Raw genomic sequence first — 21,178 nt, forward strand, 5'->3', positions numbered from 1 at the left:
GTAGCCCTCCAGGCTCCTCCGTCCATGGGATTCTCCAGGCAAGAATACTGGAGTGGGTTGCCATTTCCTTCTCCAGAGGACCTTCCCGACCCAGGGATGGAACCTGCATCTCCTGTGTTGCAGGTGGATTCTTTGCCACTGAGCCACCTGGGCTTCCCAGGCGGTAGTGCACTAACGGTGTTGATGCGGTGATGGTCTGACAAAGCAGAAGGAACTTCTTAATACCGTCAGTGTTCTTTCGCCCTTTGGAAATTCTGCTTCTCTTAAAACCTTAAGCTAGTTATATCAGTGTTTTTTCAAGCATGATATGAAGACAAATATCTAAAATTTTGCCCAGTTTTGAGATTAAGAAATTAAGTTTTAGACAGTCTTTTTTTTTTCTTTTTTTAAAAATGAATTTATTTCTTTTATTTGGAGGCTAATTACTTTACAATACTGTGGCGGTTTTTGCCATACATTGGCATGAATCAGCCATGGGTATACATGTGTCTGCCATCCCAAACCCCCCTCCCACCTCCCTCCCCAAGTTTCAGACAGTCTTAAGCTTGCCTTTTAATATCTAACAGGTGCAGAGACAGAATTTATTTTTTATGAAGTATAATTCCTTTTATTCAATATAATTTATTTTTAAATTTCAGTTAATTATGATTAAGTAATTATATACTTTATATATATAGTTTTAATTTAGTTTTTTAGTTTTAATTTTTATATAGTTTTATATAAATTTTTATATAGTTTTATATTTTGATGGCAATGTAAAGGATACAAAATAAAATGCAATCACATTCACCATGTGCTAAATTTGTATGTAATTTTATGAAAGTCTTAAAAATGAAATGCAAAGAATTACAAAGTAGAATAAAATACTAGTTTTCTCTTCAATGAATTATGAATGGTTTCTGTTGGACTGTGAAGGTGAAATGAATTTTCAGAAAATTTTTTAAAGTACAAACATATAAAATTATAACAGAATCCCAGCTTAAGGATATTGGTTAGCCAGAGTTTTTGCTGATTTTGTTAGTATTTTAAAAATTGTTTAAGGTTAATCAGAACTACAATTAGATAATGCATCACAGACCTAGCCTAGCAAATAAAGAACATGAAAAAAAAAGCTATTGTTTCCTTTTCCATGGGTGTAATTTGAAATGTAGGAAAGTTTATCAACTTATATTTTTTCTAAGGGGTAATATGTGGGTTCATATTAGGAAAAATAGGGTGACTTCTAATATTGTAAGCTTCTTTCTTATTTTGATTATCCTTGGGAAACAACTACTGTTGGAAATGAGTTGTACACAGGTTTGATTTTCCTTGATAACATGTCCCTCCAGTCCTATTAATACTTTCTTTTTGGTAACAGTGAGAAAGAAATTGTAATTAAAGTTGCTTTTCCTATTTAATCCAACGCAGTCTTGAGACATAGAACAATGCCTTGGCAAAACAAACAAACAAAAAACCTTGCAAGATTTATTTTCTTTTTAAAGAAAGAAAGTTTAAACAAGTCCTTCACTTTCTATCCTGTATCCACTTCTGCCTTTTTCTTTCATACCTGAGTTGAAGGCAGATGTTCCATGAAGAAAATGAGAAGCCTGAGATTTCTAACAATACTTGGGCTACTATTAATACCGTTTAATTCTACTGTGTCAGGAAGGCAATAAGAGAATTTGAAGAAGTGAGAGTTTGTCAATGGCACATAAATTCAAAATAGAACAAAGCATATCTTTTAAACACCATGTAAAAAAAAGAAAACAGACCATATAATACAGAAGGAAGCACCTGAAAGCTAGAATTTAGGAAAACCTAGGTTCTGGTTCTGCTTCTTTTGCTTGTTAGCTGTTTGACCTTTGGTTAATTTGCTTAGCTTCTTTGAAATTCTACAAATACACAATGGGAGTACTAATACCTGCCTTATAGGTGGGTTGAATGGATTGAATGAGGTCCTGTATGGAAAATAACTAGTTCATAGTGGTGTTAAAATGACAGTTACTATTTTTACAGTGTCCTAAAAGAGATTATTCTATCCAGGAATGACCTAGGTTAAGAGAGCAGATATTTCTTTAACTTTGTATTTAGCACCTACTCTTCACAACCTGGGAACAGCATATAACTGTCATCTCAATAAAATAGTATATCTCTCAAGGTAATTCTTTGAATCAAACGACTGAACAACCTTGTGATGATCTAGGAGACCCCAACAGAATTCTCCTAGTAGTCTCTGTATCTCAGTTCATTGTTTTATGAAAAGTTGCTGTTTAAATAACACAGTGGATTGATTATCTTTATGGTCCTGGAAAGTATGATATTTCTTGGTAATAAAGTATATTCTATGGCTGTGACTTGGTGACTCTCTGAACATTTAATAAGGAAATTTAGATAGTCTCTAACTTAACCTGAATTTAGTAAACTGTGTCAAAGGACATAGTGAAACACAGAAAGCTGAAATGACTTCAACAAGGTTCTGTAACTAGTTAGTGGTAGAGCCAGGGCTAAACCAGGTTCCTAATTCCTAATCTAATGTTTTTCCACCACCCTTCTCAAGATGATAGGGCATTAGTTTGTACCTTGCTGTAGAAATTGGGGTTAAAAGTTTATTTGAAAAAAAAATGTGTACAATATGTACATACCTGATAGGCGTCTACAACCAGATTATTGAGGTTTGCAGCCTTTGATTCTATTTCACCAGCAATGGTGCCAGGCAAGAGGGGTAGAAGGTCCTAGAAAACATACCAATCACATTCACTAAATTATAACTATGTACAGTGGCTTAGCAATCAAGAAATATTTAAAAATCTTATAGGTGTCAATGGAAGATGAGTCATTATATGAATAAAAAAGTTAAAACACAAGAAAAAATATAAGCGACTAGCTAAAGCAGCTAAAACACATATACCTGAAATGATATGTATTTGTATGTGCATGAGTGTGTGCGAGAACCCAAATTACATGCTGACCTAAACCTTAAAGTATAGACCACAGAACCTGCTCCTGAGAGATTTTAAAATGAAAACAGTTCTGAGGGCAAATGAATTTGGTAAGTTCTGCATATGGTTTCTTCCACATAGAGACTCAAAATGTATACCCCTGCAATTCAGAAATAATTGCATTATTATAACTGCCACATTCTCTAACATTTACTTAACTACAAAATTCTTTTCTCATGTAACATAAATATTGTGCAGAACTGTTTTTCCATGGAGCGGTCTTTAGGACATGTTTGTCCAGACAGGAGAAAAAAAATCAAAGTCACAAATGGAAGTTTCATCGAACAGGTGTTCTGATGGTCCATAAAAAATGGACTCTAGGTACTCCTAGTGAGAAAATGAGAATTAGTAAAGGCTTAAAAGTTTACCGAAGTTGTAGATTAACTAAGAATAGAAAAGTAACTAGTTTTACTAGAGTGAATGGTGCATATTTATATGGAATCAGATTATGAAAAGTCTTGAAATGCATTTATATATTCATTTTATCATTCACAAGTATCACTGAGTTCTTGCTGTATGCCAGCTACTACTTGAACAGTAAGCTACTACAAATAATTTAGTACCTCAGGTAAAAGGGAAATATATTTGTCAGATATTTTAAAAATTCATTTGTATAACTTTTATTAAGTAGCATCATATGCCACTTTGGAAATGCTAAATTATTAGGCCACATGGTTTCTACCCTTAAGAATCTCACAGGAATGTAAATGACAGTTTCAAAAAATGATATTCCCATGAAGCAATAGTCATATATATGGACCCTAATGAGAGGGATACTGAGCAGGCATTTGAGGGCTGGGGAGATTTGTCAGGGACTGTTTCCTGGAGGAGGTGAATCATGAGTTGTGTCTTCAAGGATGAGTAAGAGTTAATCAACTAATAATAATGGAGAAAGGCTTCCAGGGATGGGAGATAAATAGCAAGAACAGGGTTACAAAGGAAAGAAAGAGCCTGGTGAATGTGTTCACAGGAGAATTAGAAGCATGACTGGAGGGACAAGTTTAAGGCAGACAGCTTTAGGGGATGAGGTCAGCGAGGCAAGCAGGGACCCACTAGCCTCATGTGCCATAATAAAGGCTTGATCCTCTAGATCAGAGGAAACCACTGGAGCACTTGACTCAAAGTGTGATTCAAATAGCTCACCCTGCAGCCAGGTGAAAGGTGGATTTGGGAGATGGGTTAGGAAGCTGTTACAACTCAGACAAAGGTGATTGCTAAAAATGTCTGTGAGCAACCAAATTGGGTGACTGCATGGCATATACAGGACTCAGCAGAGGTAGTTATGCTTTTTAAAACCTGTTGATTTTTACTTTGAATTGCATGCAATTCAATTAATAATAAACCTGGTTTTATGGTTTAACAGTCAGTGGAAATTTTCTTAAAGGAGTAGGAAGAAACTGCTAGAGCAAGTAATTCAAGAAGTAATAAATAGCAGAGAAAAAAGATAAAAACAATAAAAAACTGCTCAGTGAGTTGAAATTCAATTTGAAATTTAAGCTTAGAGGTTAAGAACACAGGATTTAGGCTGTTAGGAAAGTATATAACCTCCCTAAATGCCCTTGTTTCCTTCATCTTTAAAGTGGGCATATTAGTAATATTATCCTTCTTGTTATGAGTTTTAAGAGTATCAAATGGATTAATGTTAATAAATCAGTGCTTGACAACAGTAAGTACTCAGTAAGTGGATGCTGTTACTATTGTTAATAAAGTGATTTGGGCATTTAATTTGAGTCCGAGGTCTACTTCTGTGGATATTAACAGCTCTTTCCTTAAAACGAATTCCATGGTATGTAAATTTTGGAAAACAGGGAATTACATCTTCACTGTAGGGAAGAAATGATACAATTGCTAAGGGATGAAATGATATAATTAAAGTAGCACTTTCAGATGATAAATGTAGTAGTCAGATATTAGGGAAACTGGTGACGGGAATACCAGCTTTGTGGCAAATGCAAATGAATTCAAGTAGCTGTTGAAACCAAAAGAAAAAATAGTTTCTCTGAAATATTAAAAAAAAAAATAAGTAAAGGACATTGTGGGTACAAGGTAAAAGCAAAAGCAACAAGGGAGATGAAGATCCAGACATGTGTAAAGAAAGCTAGGGTATCACACCATTGTAGAAATGAAGAAAAGAGAGTTTCCTGGAAAAAAGAACCGAAAAGACTGTGCAAAGAGAGCTATAGCAGGGTCACAGAAGTTCTATTTGGGGGGGACAGGAGGAATCCCATGGGGTGCTGCCACAGTGACACAGGTATCAAATGTCTATTCTGCTTGTAGGACTCACCTGGCTGAAAAGATTCTGGACAAAACCAAAATGATTCTTATGTAGGAAGGCTTTGGCTGAATCAGCCACTTCCATGGCTCCTCCTGTTCCTTTATTAGATGACCTAGGCAAAATCTAGCTATGTTGGTGCTAGATTTGTTGAAATATACTGATGCTCCCCAACCTAATCTATTATAAAGATATGCCCATGGACTAGAATAAGCAGAAATGTGGACATGGTATAGTTGGGGTGTGAACCACTTTTTACCTGATAAAAGTCTATTCCAATATTGTCATAGTTAGTACCAAATACTATCAGTGCCCTCACTTGATTCTAATTTTAGGTTTGCAAACATAGAATTTGTATTTATTCATACTTAAATGTTAACTTAGAACATTGTGTAGTATACATTAGTTAATATAGTGTTAAATTTAGATTGTACAAAGTATAATAACCCCAGAATCCTTACCTGGGGTTCTGAGAAGTATTCTAATTTTACCTATGGATGCTAACATTTTAATTTTTACATTTTGGGAGTTAACATACCTTATACCAATGAAACTGTTTTCCTTGAACTGCAAAGATGACATTAATATTGTTGTCTATTAACTTTTCTGATAGTTGGCCTAGTGAGGGATGTTCCTGTAATGAGAAATGAGAAAATGAGATAAAGAAGGGAGTGAAATTTAGTGGATCAGTTCCACACACTTCCAAACATCTGTTATAAGGAGAACCATATGTATGATTAACATAAAAATGTACTGGGTTGGAAAGGATTATTGTTTTACTAGAGGCATTTAAATTACTAAAAAAAATTAGGTTAACATCAAAGTATTAAAGATATTTTAAAGACAAAAGTGCCATAAAAATATCAGAAGCTCAGAAAAATGAAGAGGGTTCCATTCAACATAGTACAAAGTCTTTAGCACATTTTAGGTTAACACTGGACTCCAAGTGACATAATTAAAAGATTATCTAATATTCAGAAACAGAGACATATTAGTGACAATCACATTCTGAGGTGATATTCTGTAACAAGTGTTGAAATGCAAATATATTAATGTATATGTGCATATATATTTGATGGGCTTCCCAGGTGGCACTAGTGGTAAAGAACCTGCCTGCCAATGCAGGAGACACAAGAGACCTAGGTTTCAGTCTCTGGGTTGGAAAGATCCCCTGGAGGAGGGTCTAGCAACCCACTCCAGTATTCTTGCCTGGAGAATTTCAGGGACAGAGGAGCCTGGTGGGCTACAGTCCATAGGGCTGCAAAGAGTCAGACACAACTGAAGCATCTTAGCGTGCATGCATGAAATATATATTTGATATGTAACATGGTGTAGTACAAAGTCTATTTAAAAGAAGAAAATCCTATATTCAAATCCTAGGTTGTCAGTTTATGATAAAAATTGTATCTAGCTACATTGGGAATATTTTCTAATGGCATCAACTGCTTTTCAAATATTTTTGCTTTGACAAAAAATAATCAGAGTTTGCCAAGCATGCCCCCTTCTTAATTTTTAAACCATTCATATTTTATGGAAAAATTAATCCACATATTTTTGACCAGCTTATACTTAACACACATAAAATCAGTATTTAAAAAGCAGTCCAAAATGTAAGCAGTTTTTGGAGCCTTCTTAAGCTCTTTCTCCTCAAAAACAGGAAGTAACATTGCCTGAAAATATACAAAATTTAAATCCAGAAAATTATTTTTTCTCAGAAGATCATTAAGAAGGTCAGTGTATTTTTAAGCTTAAAAGAACACATTTTTTAACCCTAGAAAGAGCTGTTTTAAAAGAAAATTCTAAGTACCTCGAGGCCAATTTGTTAAAGTTACAAATGCTTAACAGATGTTTAAATAAACCATTTTTAACAGGAGAGTTTTGGATTAATGGCCAGTGTTGAACCCTTTCCCTTTTCCCCCATGAAGCACAGTATCTTTTAAGTATTAAGTATTCTGCCTTTTATGTCTTGTATTTCACTAGCAGGAATACTCCCTCTCAGCCAGCTGTCCTGTTTGGTGACGTCACTACTCCTCAGCCTTAACTCCCCCTCTATCTAACCCATTACATATTGTTTCTCTAAACTTTGAAAATAACTAATAGAGATAACAAGAATTTCACGGCCAAAAGGGATAAGGGAAAGCAATGTGGCAAGGCAGCGCCTAAGTAGTTAAGGGCGAAAGGATTCCTTTCACATTTTTCTTCTTCACCAACACTTTCACTGTGATTTGTGAGAAATAACTTAAAATGTCAGAAGGAAAGAGGAGGTAAGAAAGATTAAATGGAAACAGTTTTGGTTAATGAAATAACTGTGTAGAGATGTATGAATTTTAATAATGTACCTATGCAGTGACAAAAAATAAGCTTTTGAGACTCTCCATAAAAGTGAGATTCATTATAAAAAGTTCTTATACAATAATATAGAATTTGAACTATTGCATATCATAATAAGATATGAAAAAATGTCTTGGTTAAGTGAAAGCTTATCAATTATCTGGATAATTTTTTCATTACTTTTTATAAATGAATTCTTAGATGACAGAGCATGAAAACAATCTGATAGCACAGATTTATTTAAAGATGAAGACTTACGTGTTGTCAGTCTCCATCTCTCCCATTGGCCTATTTTTCTATCCATATGGCTGCACAGTAATAATCTCATAGGCCTGTGTTTCTCATCAGTGGCACTATTTACATTTTGTGTTGTGGTGTGGGACTGTCCTGCATGTTGTAAGATACTCAGCAATGTCCCTAGCCTCTACCTATTAGATGCCAATATGTCCCTCCTCCCCTAGTTGTAACAACCAAACTATCTCTGGACATTAAAATATCTTCGTGGAGGCAGGATACAAAATTTTTCTGGCTGAGAGCCATACTAGGAGCAGGGGCCCTGGAAACAGACCACTTGGGGCTTCAACTCTTGGTTCTGCAATTATTACCTCCATGACACCGGGAATCTGTCTTTACCTCTCTGTGATATAGTTTTTATATATGTAAGAGAGGTATAAATACTAGTAACTAGTATCTACTTCTCAGAGTTATGGTGGGGATTAAATGGGTTAACATGTGTTTAATTTACCATTGTATAATTATTAAGCCCAAATTAATGATAAGCAGAGGCTTATGAGTTTGGTTAGACTCCGGGAGTTGGTGATGGACAGGGAAGCCTGGCGTGCTGTGGTTCATGGGGTCGCAAAGAGTTAGACACGACTGAGCGACTGAACTGAACGGAAATGAGGGGCTCATGTCCTGATGTCACATTGCTTGTCATTTACCTAGGCACTGCTATGTTGGGCTGTGTGACCACAGACAAGTACCTGATTCTTTTAGTGCTTCCATCTTCTCACTTAAAAATGGAGGTAACAGCAGTATCTATACTTCACTGGGATGGTGGATGGTGCTCCCGAAGTGTAAAGAAGCAAATACCAGAGCTGCTTAATAAAAGACAGCTTTCAGTAAAACACATTTGGAGACCATTACTAAAGGCTAGATGCTGGGCTCTTGGATATGCTTTGACTTGCCTCATGTATTTACCTTTTGCACCTGGCTCCTGAAGTGTTTGAATTTGTGGCTCCTGTCAACATGGTGTCCGTTGCATTCTTGATATCCTTGTAAGTGAATGAGGGGCATGGACTAATCATTTTTTGTAAGCTGTTCAATGAGAATGGTAATAAAACATTTTCTGCTTAAACGTGATTTAACCAAACATAATTTATTTAGAACATTCTATTTCATAAATATTTTCATCAGTTTTTGTTTTTGTTGAGTTATTTGGAAAATCATTATTTTTTCTCATTTTCAGGGGGATTAGAAAAGCAGTGTGAGTCTACTTTCAGCCTAGCCCAGGTGATTCTATGTGCAACTTTGCTTTCACTTTTAGAAAAAAGAACACCTAAATACTGTTTGCAGAAGTAATTTCCTGGCTAGTTTTCTGCAAGCATGAGAAGCATTCAGATTAGGTCTACTCTGATGGAATTCTAGTTGAGCTATTTCAAATCCTGAAAGATGATGCTGTGAAAGTGCTGCACTCAATATGCCAGCAAATTTGGAAAACTCAGCAGTGGCCACAGGACTGGAAAAGGTCAGTTTTCATTCCAATCCCTAAGGAAGGCAATGCCAAAGAATGCTCAAACTACTGCACAATTGCACTCATCTCACATGCTAGTTAAGTAATGCTCAAAATTCTCCAAGACAGGCTTCAGCAATACATGAACCATGAACTTCCAGATGTTCAAGCTGGTTTTAGAAAAGGCAGAGGAACCAGATATCAAATTGCCAATATCCTCTGGATCATCGAAAAAGCAAGAGAGTTCCAGAAAAATATCTATTTCTGCTTTATTGACTACGCTAAAGCCTTCAACTGTGTGGATCACAATAAACTGTGGAAAATTCTGAAGGAGATGGGAATACCAGACCACCTGACCTGCCTTTTGAGAAATCTGTATGCTGGTCAGGAAGCAACAGTTAGAACTGGACATGGAACAACAGACTGGTTCCAAATAGGAAAAAGACTACGTCAAGGCTGTGTATTGTCACCCTGCTTATTTCACTTATATGCAGAGTACATCATGAGAAACGCTGGGCTGGAAGAAGCACAAGCTGGAATCAAGATTGCTGGGAGAAATATCAATAACCTCAGATGTGCAGATGACACCATCCTTATGGCAGAAAGTGAAGAAAAACTAAAGAGCCTCTTGATGAAAGTGAAAGAGGAGAGTGAAAAAGTTGGCTTAAAGCTCCACATTCAGAAAACTAAGATCATGGCATCTGGTCCCATTACCTCATGAGAAATAGATGGGGAGAGAGTGGAAACAGTGTCAGACTTTATTTTTTTGGGCTCCAAAATCACTGCAGGTGGTGATTGCAGCCATGAAATTAAAAGATTCTTTCTCCTTGGAAGAAAAGTTATGACCAACCTAGATAGCATATTAAAAAGCAGAGACATTACTTTGCCAGCAAAGGTCCATTTGGTCAAGGCTATGGTTTTTCCAGTGGTCATGTATGGATGTGAAATTTGGACTGCGAAGAAAGCTGAGTGCTGAAAAATTGATGCTTTTGAACTGTGGTGTTGGAGAAGACTCTTGAGAGTCCCTTGGACTGCAAGGAGATCCAACCAGTCCATCCTAAAGGAGATAAGTCCTGGGTGTTCATTGGAAGGACTGATGCTGAAGCTGAAACTACAGTACTTTGGCCACCTCATGCGAAGAGTTGACTCATTGGAAAAGACCCTGTTGCTGGGAGGGATTGGGGGCAGGAGGAGAAGGGGACGACAGAGGATGAGATGGCTGGATGGCATCACCAACTCAATGGAGTCCTGGCGTGCTGCGATTCATGTGGTCGCAAAGAGTCGGACACGACTGAGGGACTGAACTGAACTGAAAGTTATTATTGAAGTCCTTATTGTTCACATGGCATTTACAGTTCTAAACAGATCATAGAGTAGCAAGCTAAAACCAGGCATTCGGTTAGTTTTAAAGGCTGTAATACATATATACATGTACATGTTATTTTAATTGAAGTGTAGTTGCTTCACAATATTATATTAGTTTCAGATGTACATATAGTGTACACATAGTGATTCACTCTTTCTATAGATTATAAGCAATTAGCTCTAATAACCTAGCCTACAAAATACTAGCTATATTCCCTGTGTTGTACTTTACATCTTGTATCTTATTTTATACCTAATAATTTGTACCTCTTAACCCTTTTAGCTTATCCTCCCCCTCCCTCATCCCTCTCCCTGCTAGTAACTACCAGTTTGTATCTGTGAGTCTGTTTCTGACTTGTAATTCATTACAAGTCTGTAATTCTGACTGTAATTCATTTGTACTTTTTTCAGATTCAATGTATAAGTGAAAATGTGCAGTATTTGTCTTTCTCTGACTCATTTTACTCAGCATAATACCCTCTAGATCCATCCATGTTATTGCAAATGGCAATAATTCATTCAAGAGTTGAGTAATACTCCATTGCTTGCAAACATATATATACATATATACCCCAAACTTCATTTATCTCTTGATGGACAGATTGCTTTCCTATCTTGACTTTTGTACACAGTGCTTCTATGAACATTGAGGTACACAGATCTTTTTGATTTTCATTTTCTTCAGATATATATGCCTAGGAGTGGAATTGTTGGATCATATCTTAGTTCTATTTTTAAATTTTTGAGTAATCTCAGTACTGTTTTCCATAGTGGCTGTACCAGTTTAAATTCCCACCAACAATGCACTATGATTCCCTTTTCTTTACATTCCTCTTCTATATTTGTTATTTGTGGTCTTTTTGATGATAGCCATTTTGGCAGGTATGAGGTGATATCTCATTGTGGTTTTAATTTGCACTTCCCTGATGATTAGTGATGTTAACATTTGTTCACATCTCTGTTGGCCATCTGTATTTCTTCTTTGGAAGAATAACTATTGAGGTCTTTTGCCCATTTTTTAAATCAGTGTGTTTGTTTGTTTGTTTTTTAATTTTCTTTTTTTTTAAATTTTCTTTTTTTCATTTATTTTTATTAGTTGGAGGCTCATTACTTTACAATATTGAAGTGGTTTTTGTCATACATTGACATGAATCAGCCATGGATTTACATGTATTCCCCATCCCAGTCCCCCCTCCCACCTCCCTCTCTACCCGTGTGTTTGTTTTTTGATATTGAGTTATATTAACTGTTAATATATTTTGGATATTCATCCCTTATTAGACATATCATTTGAAAACATCTCACATTTAGTAGGATGCATTTTCATTTTATTGATGGTTTCTTTTGCTGTGTAAAAGCTTTTCAGTTTGATTAGGTTCCATTTGTTTATATTGCTTTTGTTTCCCTTCCTAAGGAGACAGGTCTGAAAAATAGTACTAAGATCTTTGTCAAAGACCATACTGCCTATGTTTTCTTCTAAGAGTTTTGTGGTTTCTGGTCTTACATTTAGGTCTTTAATTCATTTGAGTTTACTTTTGAATATGATGTGAAAAAAAGAATGTTCTAGTCTTTTTCTTTTGAGTGTAGCTGTCAGTTTTCCCAGCACCATTTGTTGAAGAGTTTTTCTTTTCTGCACTGTATATTCTTGCCTCGTTTGTCATAGATTAATTGACAATATGTGCATGGGTTTATTTTTGGACTGTCTATGTATCTGATCTATATGTCTTTTGTTGTGTCAGTATGTACTGTTTTTATTGCTGTAGCTTTGTAGTATAGTCTGAAGTCAGGGAGAATGATACTTCCAGCTTTGTTTTTTCTCTCTCAATATTTCTTTGGCAAGTTGGAGTCTTCTGTGATTGTATATAAATTTTAGAATAATTTGTTTTAGTTATGTGAAAAATGCCATTGGTAATTGAGAATTTGCGTTACATCTTTGGGTAGATGGCTTTGGGTAGTATGGCCATTTTAACAATACTAATTAATTCTTCCAACTCCAGAGCATGGAGTATCTTTCCATTTCTTTTTGTCATTTTCTGTTTGCTCCATCATGTTTTATAGTTTTCGGAGCATAGGTCTTTCACCTTCTTGGTTAAGTTTATTCCTAGGTATTTTTATTCCTTTTGATACAAATTTAAATGAAGTTGTTTTCTTGCTTCCTGTTCCTGAGAAAATATATACTAATATATTATTAGTGTATAGAAAAGTAACAGATTTTGTATATTAATCTTGTATCCTGAAATTTTACTGAATTAATTCATTAGTTCTAATAGTTTTTTGATGGAGACTTTATGGTTTTCTATATATAGTATCATGTTATCTGCATATAGTGATATAATAATTTATATTGATCAGAGATATTGACCTGTTTTTTTTTTTTTTTTTTTTTGGTATTGTTTTTGTCTGATTTTGCTTTCAGGGTAAAGATGGCCCCATAGAATCAGTTTGGAAGTGTTTGAAAGTGAAAAAAATGAAAGCGAAAGTCTCTCAGGAAGTGGTGCTTTCTTCTTTTCAATTCTTGTAAATAGTTTAAGAAAGATAGATATTAACTCTTCTTTGTATGTTTGGTGGCATTCTCCTGAAGATCCTTGGTACTGGACTTTTGTTTGGGAGGTTTTGATTATTGATTCAGTATCTATATTAGTTCGTGATTTGTTCAAATTGCCTATTTCTTCCTAATTCAGTCTTGGAATATTGTATGTTTGTAGGAAATTACCTATTTCTTCTGGTTTGTCCAATTTGTTGGTATTAACTGTTCTTAGTATTCTCTTATGATCATTTGTATTTCTGTGATTACAGCATAACTTCTCTATCATGTCTTATTTTGTGTATTTGGGTACTCTCTCTCTTTTTTTTCTTAATTATCCCAGTCAACATCTTATTAATTTTATCTTTAAAAAAAAAAGTAGCTCTTGGTTTTGTTGTTCTTTTCTATTGTAGTTTAATAAATTAAATAAACTTCAATTTATTTATTTCTGCTTTAATCTTTACTATACCCTTCCTTTTGCTGACTTTGGACTTTGTGTTTGTTTTCCTAATTCCTTTAGATGGTAAGTTAGGCTGTTTATCTAAATTTTTCCTAATTTCTTGATATAGGCCTGTACTATAAACTTCTCTCTTAGAACTGCTTTTGGTATATCCCATAGATTTTAGAGTATTGTGTTTCCATTTTTATTTGTCTCAAGTTATTTTCTGATTTCCTCATCAATTTCTTCATTGACCACTGATTTCTTACTAGCATATTGTTTAGTCTCCATGTCTTTGTTCTTTTCCCACTTTTCTGTCTATAAGTGATTTCTAGGTTCATGCTATTGTGGTCAGAAAAGATGCTTCATATAATTTCTATCTTCTTAAATTGGTCGAGACAATTGGCATGTGGTCTCTGGAGAATGTTTCATGTATACTTGAGAAGATTGTGCATTCTGCTATTTTTGGATGGAATGTCCTTTAGATATCTATTAAGTGCAGCCGGTTTAATGGTTCATTTAAGGCCTCTGTTCCCTTATTGATTTTCTGTCTGGATGATCTCCCCAGTGATGTCATTGGGATGTTAAAGTGTCCTACTATTTTTGTATTACTGTCTGTTTCTTCCTTTATTTCTCTGTGTGTGTGTGTGTGTGTGTGTGTGTGTATTCCTATATTGGGCATATATATGTTAATAAGTGTAATCTATTCTTGTATGGATCCCTTTATCATTATATGATATTTAATGCCTTTATTTGTCTAATTTCACAGACTTTCTTTTAAAGTCTACTTTGTCTGACACAGGTCTGCTGCCTCAGCTTTCCTTTGTTTCCATTTGTATAGAGTATCTTTTTTCAACCCCTTACTTCCAGTCTGTGAATCTGTAGCTCTCAAGTGAGTGTCTTACAGTAGCATATAGATGGATTTTTTTTTTTTTTAATCCAATGAGCCACGCTGTGCCCTTTGATTGGAGCATTTTGCCCATTGATATTCAAAATGAGCATTGGTAGGTATGTGCTTATTGCCATTTTGTGACTTTTTTTCTGGTTGTTGCTGTTTTGTCTTCTTGCTTTAGCCTGTTCCTTTGTGGTTTGATGATTTGCTTTAGTAGTATGCTTGTGTTCATCTCTTTTTAGTTTTGGTCTCTTCATAGTTTAGTAGTAGACTTTAGTTCATCTCTATTCATTTTAGCTTTTGTATACCTATTGTAGGTTTTTGATTTGTGGTTACCATGGGGTTCATATATGTTGATGTGTAACTATGTCTGCTTGTTTTAAGCTGCTAGTCATTTAAGTTTAAACATATTGTAGAAGAGCTAAATTTTTTATTATCCCCCTCCCACCTTTTGTGTTTTTGATATCATGTTTTACATTTTCATGCCTATCCCTTAACTATTTACTATAGTTTTAGTTGATTCTATAATTTTGTCTTTTAACCTTGTCACTCGCTTATTTAAGTAGTTGAACCACTACGTTACTATATATCTGCCTTTACTAGTGGTGTTAAAGAACACTCTTTAACATTTAAGTTTGGAAAATATTGATTAACTCTCTTAGTTTTTGCTTATCTGAGATGCTCTTTATATATCCTTCAGTTCTGAATGATAACTTGCTGTATAGAGTATCCTAGGTTGTTGGGTTTTTTTCCTTTCAACACTTTGAAATGTGTCATGTCACTCCCTTGTCTTGCAAAACTTGCTGTAAAATCAGCTGATAGCCTTATGGGTGTTCCCTGTATGTGACTCTGTTTTTCTCTTGCTGAAAGTTCTCCCTTACCTTAAACTAAAAGTCATAACAATATTAAAAAACAAACAAACAATTACATATAAACTTAAAACTTTCTAGGTGCTTTTTGCCTGGGTGAAATTCCCTTTACTTTGCTGATGGTGCATATTCATAAAACCCAGAGGTGCTAACACTCTAAACTAACCTTATCTGTTTAATTTTGAAAGTTTTTATACAGTGTTAAGCAGAGAAAAACAAAGTATCAATCAGGAAATAGCATGAAAGTTTTGATTATATGCTTTAGTTTAGCCATATTAGAATTAACTTTATTATTCTTATGACATATTAGTAATTTCTGTGAGACTAAATAAATTAAAGGACTTCTGGAGAATTAAATGAGAGGAGGAGTGAAGAATCACTGACCTTAAAATGATGAGGCACAAAGAGAAAAAAAAGGTTCAGAGAAAGAAACACCAAATCTAAGCTACTAAAATACAATTAGCAGTGTGGTAGGATCTTGCCTATTTGCATCTCTTCATGAGGACTGAGAGTCACAGCAATATTTGAAAATCTCATTAATAATGGTGTGACCTGTTTGCCTCTTCCAAATACTTGCTCCCTGGGCCCGTTTCATTGTTATTGGAGACTCTGGTGTTACTTGGGGTTGAGGGTGGGGTGAATGGTTGTGAAGAGGGCTCCGTATGAGGTTGGGTAGGGAAACAGGATGAAATTCTAAAGCCTCAGTATCAACAACTTGTCTTCTACACCTTTGATAATTTTTATACTAACCTCTACCATTTTAGAATGAATTTTAAAATTTTAAATGGTTATTATTACTGGTAAATTATAAAACTATATTACTACTCAAGTTTTTCATTCTGGCACTTGGAGAAAAAGCAGCGGAAATTGTAATTTAATTAATACTATAACATTATTTGCCAATGGATTCTCCAGGCAAGAACACTGGAGTGCGTTGCCAGTTCCTTCTCCAATGCATGAAAGTGAAGTCGCTCAGTCGTGTTCGACTCCTAGCGACCCCATGGACCACAGCCTACCAGGCTCCTCCGTCCATGGGATTTTCCAGGCAAGAGGACTGGAGTGGGGTGCCATTGCCTTCTCGGATATAAAATATAACAATGTTTAAATATAAATTATTTAAAATTTTATCCCATTGTGTAATATATATAAGACAAATTATCTACTTAATTTTATTTCTTCTATAAGTAAGATTGCAACTAGAAAGTAGAGTAAAATTTACACCAAGAACTTCACCACTCTATTTCTTCTAGGTATCCCTTAAGACAGTATGGCAAAGTAGTTAAGACTACATATTTATTAAAAGATTGAACTGGATTGAACCCTGATTCTGCCACTGATTAACTTTTTAGCTGTGTGTCCTCAGTCAAGTTTCTTAATTTCTTATACCCTCAGTTTTTCTGTTTATGAAAGAAAGATAATTATAACTACCGTACCAGGTTGTTATAAAGATAAATTTCATACAGTATGCACTGTACTATATGTAATATACTGATACTGTATGTAGCAACAGTGATTTCAGTTAATAAAACCTCAAAACATGGTAGATGTTACTATTCTGAAATTCACATTGATCCTCATGAAACAGCTATGTGAATAAGCAGTAGAACTCTGGATGATGTAAATTAGACATATGAAAGGCCTCTTATCAATTATTACCTTTTATAAATGAAAGAACCAGAGTCTTGGACCAAGAGGCCCAGATACTATTCAACATTACTGGTATTGGCTGCTGGAGATAAAACTAAGAAGCAAAATATTTGATTGCTTGTCTAAACTTTATCTTTTCAAATTCCTCTATAATGGCTGAATAGGAAAGAACAGATGTCGTTTTAAAATGAGCAGATAAATATGCTTAGAGTTAGGCTCAGGGTAGCTTTGGATAGAGGAGGTTTCAGAGCAGCAGTACATCTTGTGTGTATAAATGTACAGTCAAGGGATCAATCAAAATGCTTCAGTTTCTTTTGTTTTAGGGCAGTGTCCCTGGAAATGAAGGGAATGAGACTTCTTAGAAAAGGCCTCCTTAAAACACAGGCCTGGGATAAATGAGATAAAATATTCTTCTAAGGTAGTAGCAATATTGGTTTATTCAGTACCTATCAGTGACATGTGGAAGGTATCAGTGACATGTTCATTCTTTTAAGTAGGTAAAACAGTGTTCAAGAAGGCAAATACATATCATGATAGTTTGTCCAAATTCCTGATATATGAGTCCAAATACTGTAAAATTCCACCAGAATTATACTTTGTTTCCATAAGGTTATATGGCATGGAATATGTCTAAGACCATGAGAACATTTCTTTGCCTTAAGGAATCCTTCCTAGATGAGTAGAAGCACCATATAAAGTACAATTGTGGAGAGCTGACTTCAGTGACTTGGCAAAGCTTTAAAAGGATAATTGCAATGCAGTTTGAGAATAATATAATTATTATTTTTCCTTAAAAAAAAAAAAAAGCTTCTACTTTTCTCACAATAGAATGGTTCCTCTTGTCTTCTCTCAACTCCCAGTAAATGAATTAGCACTCTATCTCAGATTAAAAGAGATTGAACAGAAGGAAAGATAAGAAATGACTAAAATGGATGAATCTACTGAAGTGAAATGTGACTGAGTAGGAGAGAATCAACAATGAGAAAGACACTAAGGGAATAACTCCAAATCCTAGATTTTAAAATTCAAACTCTAGCTACTTTAAAAAAATCTTTAAATGTTGAGTTTGCTTTCGAGAATCTAAACCAACCAAGGGTTGATCTTGTTTTATGTGGTAATGGAGTTGTTCCTTTAGACTTTCAAAAAGTTTGGTAGGGCATTTCAGATTAACTAACTTAAACTATTTAAATTTCATTTATAGGAACCACACACATTTCAGCATAATTTGTATGCTTCTGATATTACTTTTCCCAAACTGTGCATGAGGTGTCTTCAAGCACTGTGGTACACTCACCAGGGTGCCGCAGAACATCTTAAATATTTAAGGGAAGCATAGCAATACTTGACATCTGTCAGGTATCCATGAACTACCAGCTGGAAGGGGTTCACCGCTTTATGATTACATTTGGCTCTGTTCTTTTACACGATGTCATATCTTAGCAAAACTAAGCAGCGTGAAAATCAGCGTGTAACAGAAGATGAGGGTGGCTATGTCCTGTTTGATTCCAAGGCTTGGGAAGTTCCCATTATATTTCCTAAGAATGACACAAGTTTTATATATATATATATATATATATATATATATATATATACATGATTCACCTGTATTATTGTTTTAACTGGCTACTAGGTTTATAGAACATAAATAGTTATGTTATTGGGCCCTACCTACTTAATAAACAGAACTATCAGGTTCTTTGTTTTGCCTATGTGTACCAGGGTAAAGATTACTAAGATCTAGGTGCCACAATATAAGAAAGACTGGAAGCTTTTGTTCTAACATTTGCATGCATGTATAAACAGGGATCACATCACAAATAAATGATGCTTTATGCAATTGATTTTCTACATGTAGAATAGCTAATGCTGGGAAAAACAGTTCTAGGAGATTGTATTTAAATATATGATTCAGAGGTGAAACTAACCCTCAGGAAGCTCCCTTCCCCAGGGGATCTTCCAGACCCAGGGATCAAACCCAGGTCTCCAGCGTTGCAGGTGGATTCTTTACCATCTGAGCCACCGGGGAAGCCCCAATACAGATAAACTTCAGAAGGAAGAAGTGAGGTATAAAATATTGAAAGCCAACCTTGTTTTACTCCATTTTTCTCCTAGTCTCTACTTAGATTCCGTTTTACTCTGAGGATTCCTCAGGCCAAATACACTTTTCTTCATCTCTAATATGTCTTTCAATACCAACCCTGTAGAACTAGCTACAAGTAAAGTAATCAGGCAAACATATGTATATGCTTTTTTCCTTTGAAGTTTCTTCAGTTGCATAAAAAAGTAACCTTTCTATCACTTTTATTTTCATAAATTATACATTGCTTTGTAGGACATTAGAGAGTCAGCTACTAGATGTTATCCATGTATTTCAGCCTTACATTTTATTGACCAAAATTTATAGATTGCATTGTTCTGTAACTTGTCTTTCACGACTTGTCCTGACTCTGCATCATGACCCTTTAGGTAATTTCTTGGTGCAGGGACAGCTGAATTTGCCAATTTAAACTTATACTAACCCAAGGAGTCATAGCTACTAATAGGTTATTGTTACAGTACCATGCTCGTTGATCTGACGTAGACGTTGTTTTTCAGATGGCAGTTTCCGTCATTTGGCACCACTATGCCTGCCAATTTGCTATCAAGAGCAAGATGAGATGTCTGATCTGTCATCACCAGCAGCAATCTTTTAGCTTCTTTTCGCCATCCAATATGACTCTTAAAATAAACATGTAATTAGATCTTGTACAATAACATAGATCTTTACTGTGGTCTGTATCTCAAGTAAACATTAAATATAAGTTAACAAACATTAAGTCAGGCTAGAATTATGTGCATAAATTCAATGCTGTTTCACAAATAGCATTAACTTTTATTTGTTTATCCTCTTCCACAGCCTTCAAACCACACTTGTTCCTGGCAAGAGACTTCTGGTGTTACCACAGAAGGGGAAAAGGCCAGGTTTACGAAGTGCAGACTGCCTAGTGATGTGAGTAGGACAACAAGCTATTTCTGGTTCTTCCTTTCAGAGTAGTGAGTGAAAAGAGCAGCCCTTTTGGAAATGGTTTTCCAAGAACATAAGTTTTTCTTTCCCTTGTATCTTTTCCTATTTATAAACTTCTGATTTAGTCCCTCTGTCCTGAACACATACCAAAATGAGTATCATTGGTGACAAACAAGAGATAGGAGAAGAATGTATTCTTTTATGCTATGTTTCACTCCATATATCAGAGAAATCATAAATTCTTGGGGAATTTTATATCTGAGCAAACACTCAATAATATGAAACTTCTTACCTCACAGACAGCTGCCTGAAGCATAGCATCAAAACCTCCTTCAGGTGTATCTATATTTCCAGAGATCTTCTGTCTGTGAACTGCTTTTTCAAACTCAGTAATGTTCTCCGTCAAAGACAGCACATGGATATACCCATGGGGAGGCATACAGTCTAAGTTGTAGTCACTGTATGGGTAAAGAAGAAATGCAAATTGTTTTGCTATGTGTCCTTCAAAGATCCAAAATATTACTCATGTAAAAGTGTGTGGTTGATGTGAGAAGAGAATACTTTTTTTTGCCAATAAAACTTTTTTAGAGAAAAATCTATATTTTATAAAATCAGAGAAAAGCTCTATATTGCTGAATATTTCTTTGTGGGTAGGAATATAATGGCTTGGTTTCAAAACATAAAGAAGATTAAGCATGTTCCTTTAATATAGGACACCTAAGGGCTTTTATTATGCTAATAAACACTATTAATTTTTAACAGGAGATGAGAATTTTCAGTGATTTCCTATCAGATTTGTTCATGGAACAACTGAAAAACACTTTTGGGGAAATATTTTTAGGAATTTAGTTAAAATACTATACTTTTGTTAGATATTTTAAAATATTTTGCTAATTTTAAAGTGATTCTTATAGAATCATTGATGAATGGTCAAAATTCATTAAAATTGTTTTGAGAATCCATGATGTCCTCAAAGGTAAGGATTATTTCTCAGGTGCATCTGTGCTTGGGGAGAAGGAGTATGAAGCTCCATATGGAGATGCATCTGCTGCAGCAGACAGCCAGGCTGTTTTGGTAAATTAGACTGTACACTGTAAAGTGATTTGGGCAATGCATGGAAGTCAG

At 35.0% G+C, this 21,178-nt stretch overlaps 1 protein-coding gene across 3 annotated transcripts in view; it reads right to left on the reverse strand.

Moving 5' to 3' along the window:
• ITGB8 (integrin subunit beta 8) overlaps positions 1 to 21,178 on the reverse strand; it is a 94,871-nt gene that overhangs the window by 17,725 nt on the left and 55,968 nt on the right. For all 3 annotated transcript variants that reach the window (XM_070470284.1, XM_020868924.2, XM_020868923.2), the window contains 4 exons: positions 20,346 to 20,511; positions 19,609 to 19,767; positions 5,789 to 5,884; positions 2,622 to 2,711 (listed from right to left, as the gene is read on the reverse strand). In XM_070470284.1, the coding sequence (XP_070326385.1) occupies positions 2,622 to 2,711; positions 5,789 to 5,884; positions 19,609 to 19,767; positions 20,346 to 20,511 (511 nt within the window). The remainder of the gene's footprint in view (positions 1 to 2,621; positions 2,712 to 5,788; positions 5,885 to 19,608; positions 19,768 to 20,345; positions 20,512 to 21,178) is intronic.

This window comes from Odocoileus virginianus, chromosome 1 (genome assembly GCF_023699985.2).
Source record: "Odocoileus virginianus isolate 20LAN1187 ecotype Illinois chromosome 1, Ovbor_1.2, whole genome shotgun sequence".
Lineage (NCBI taxonomy): Eukaryota > Metazoa > Chordata > Mammalia > Artiodactyla > Cervidae > Odocoileus > Odocoileus virginianus.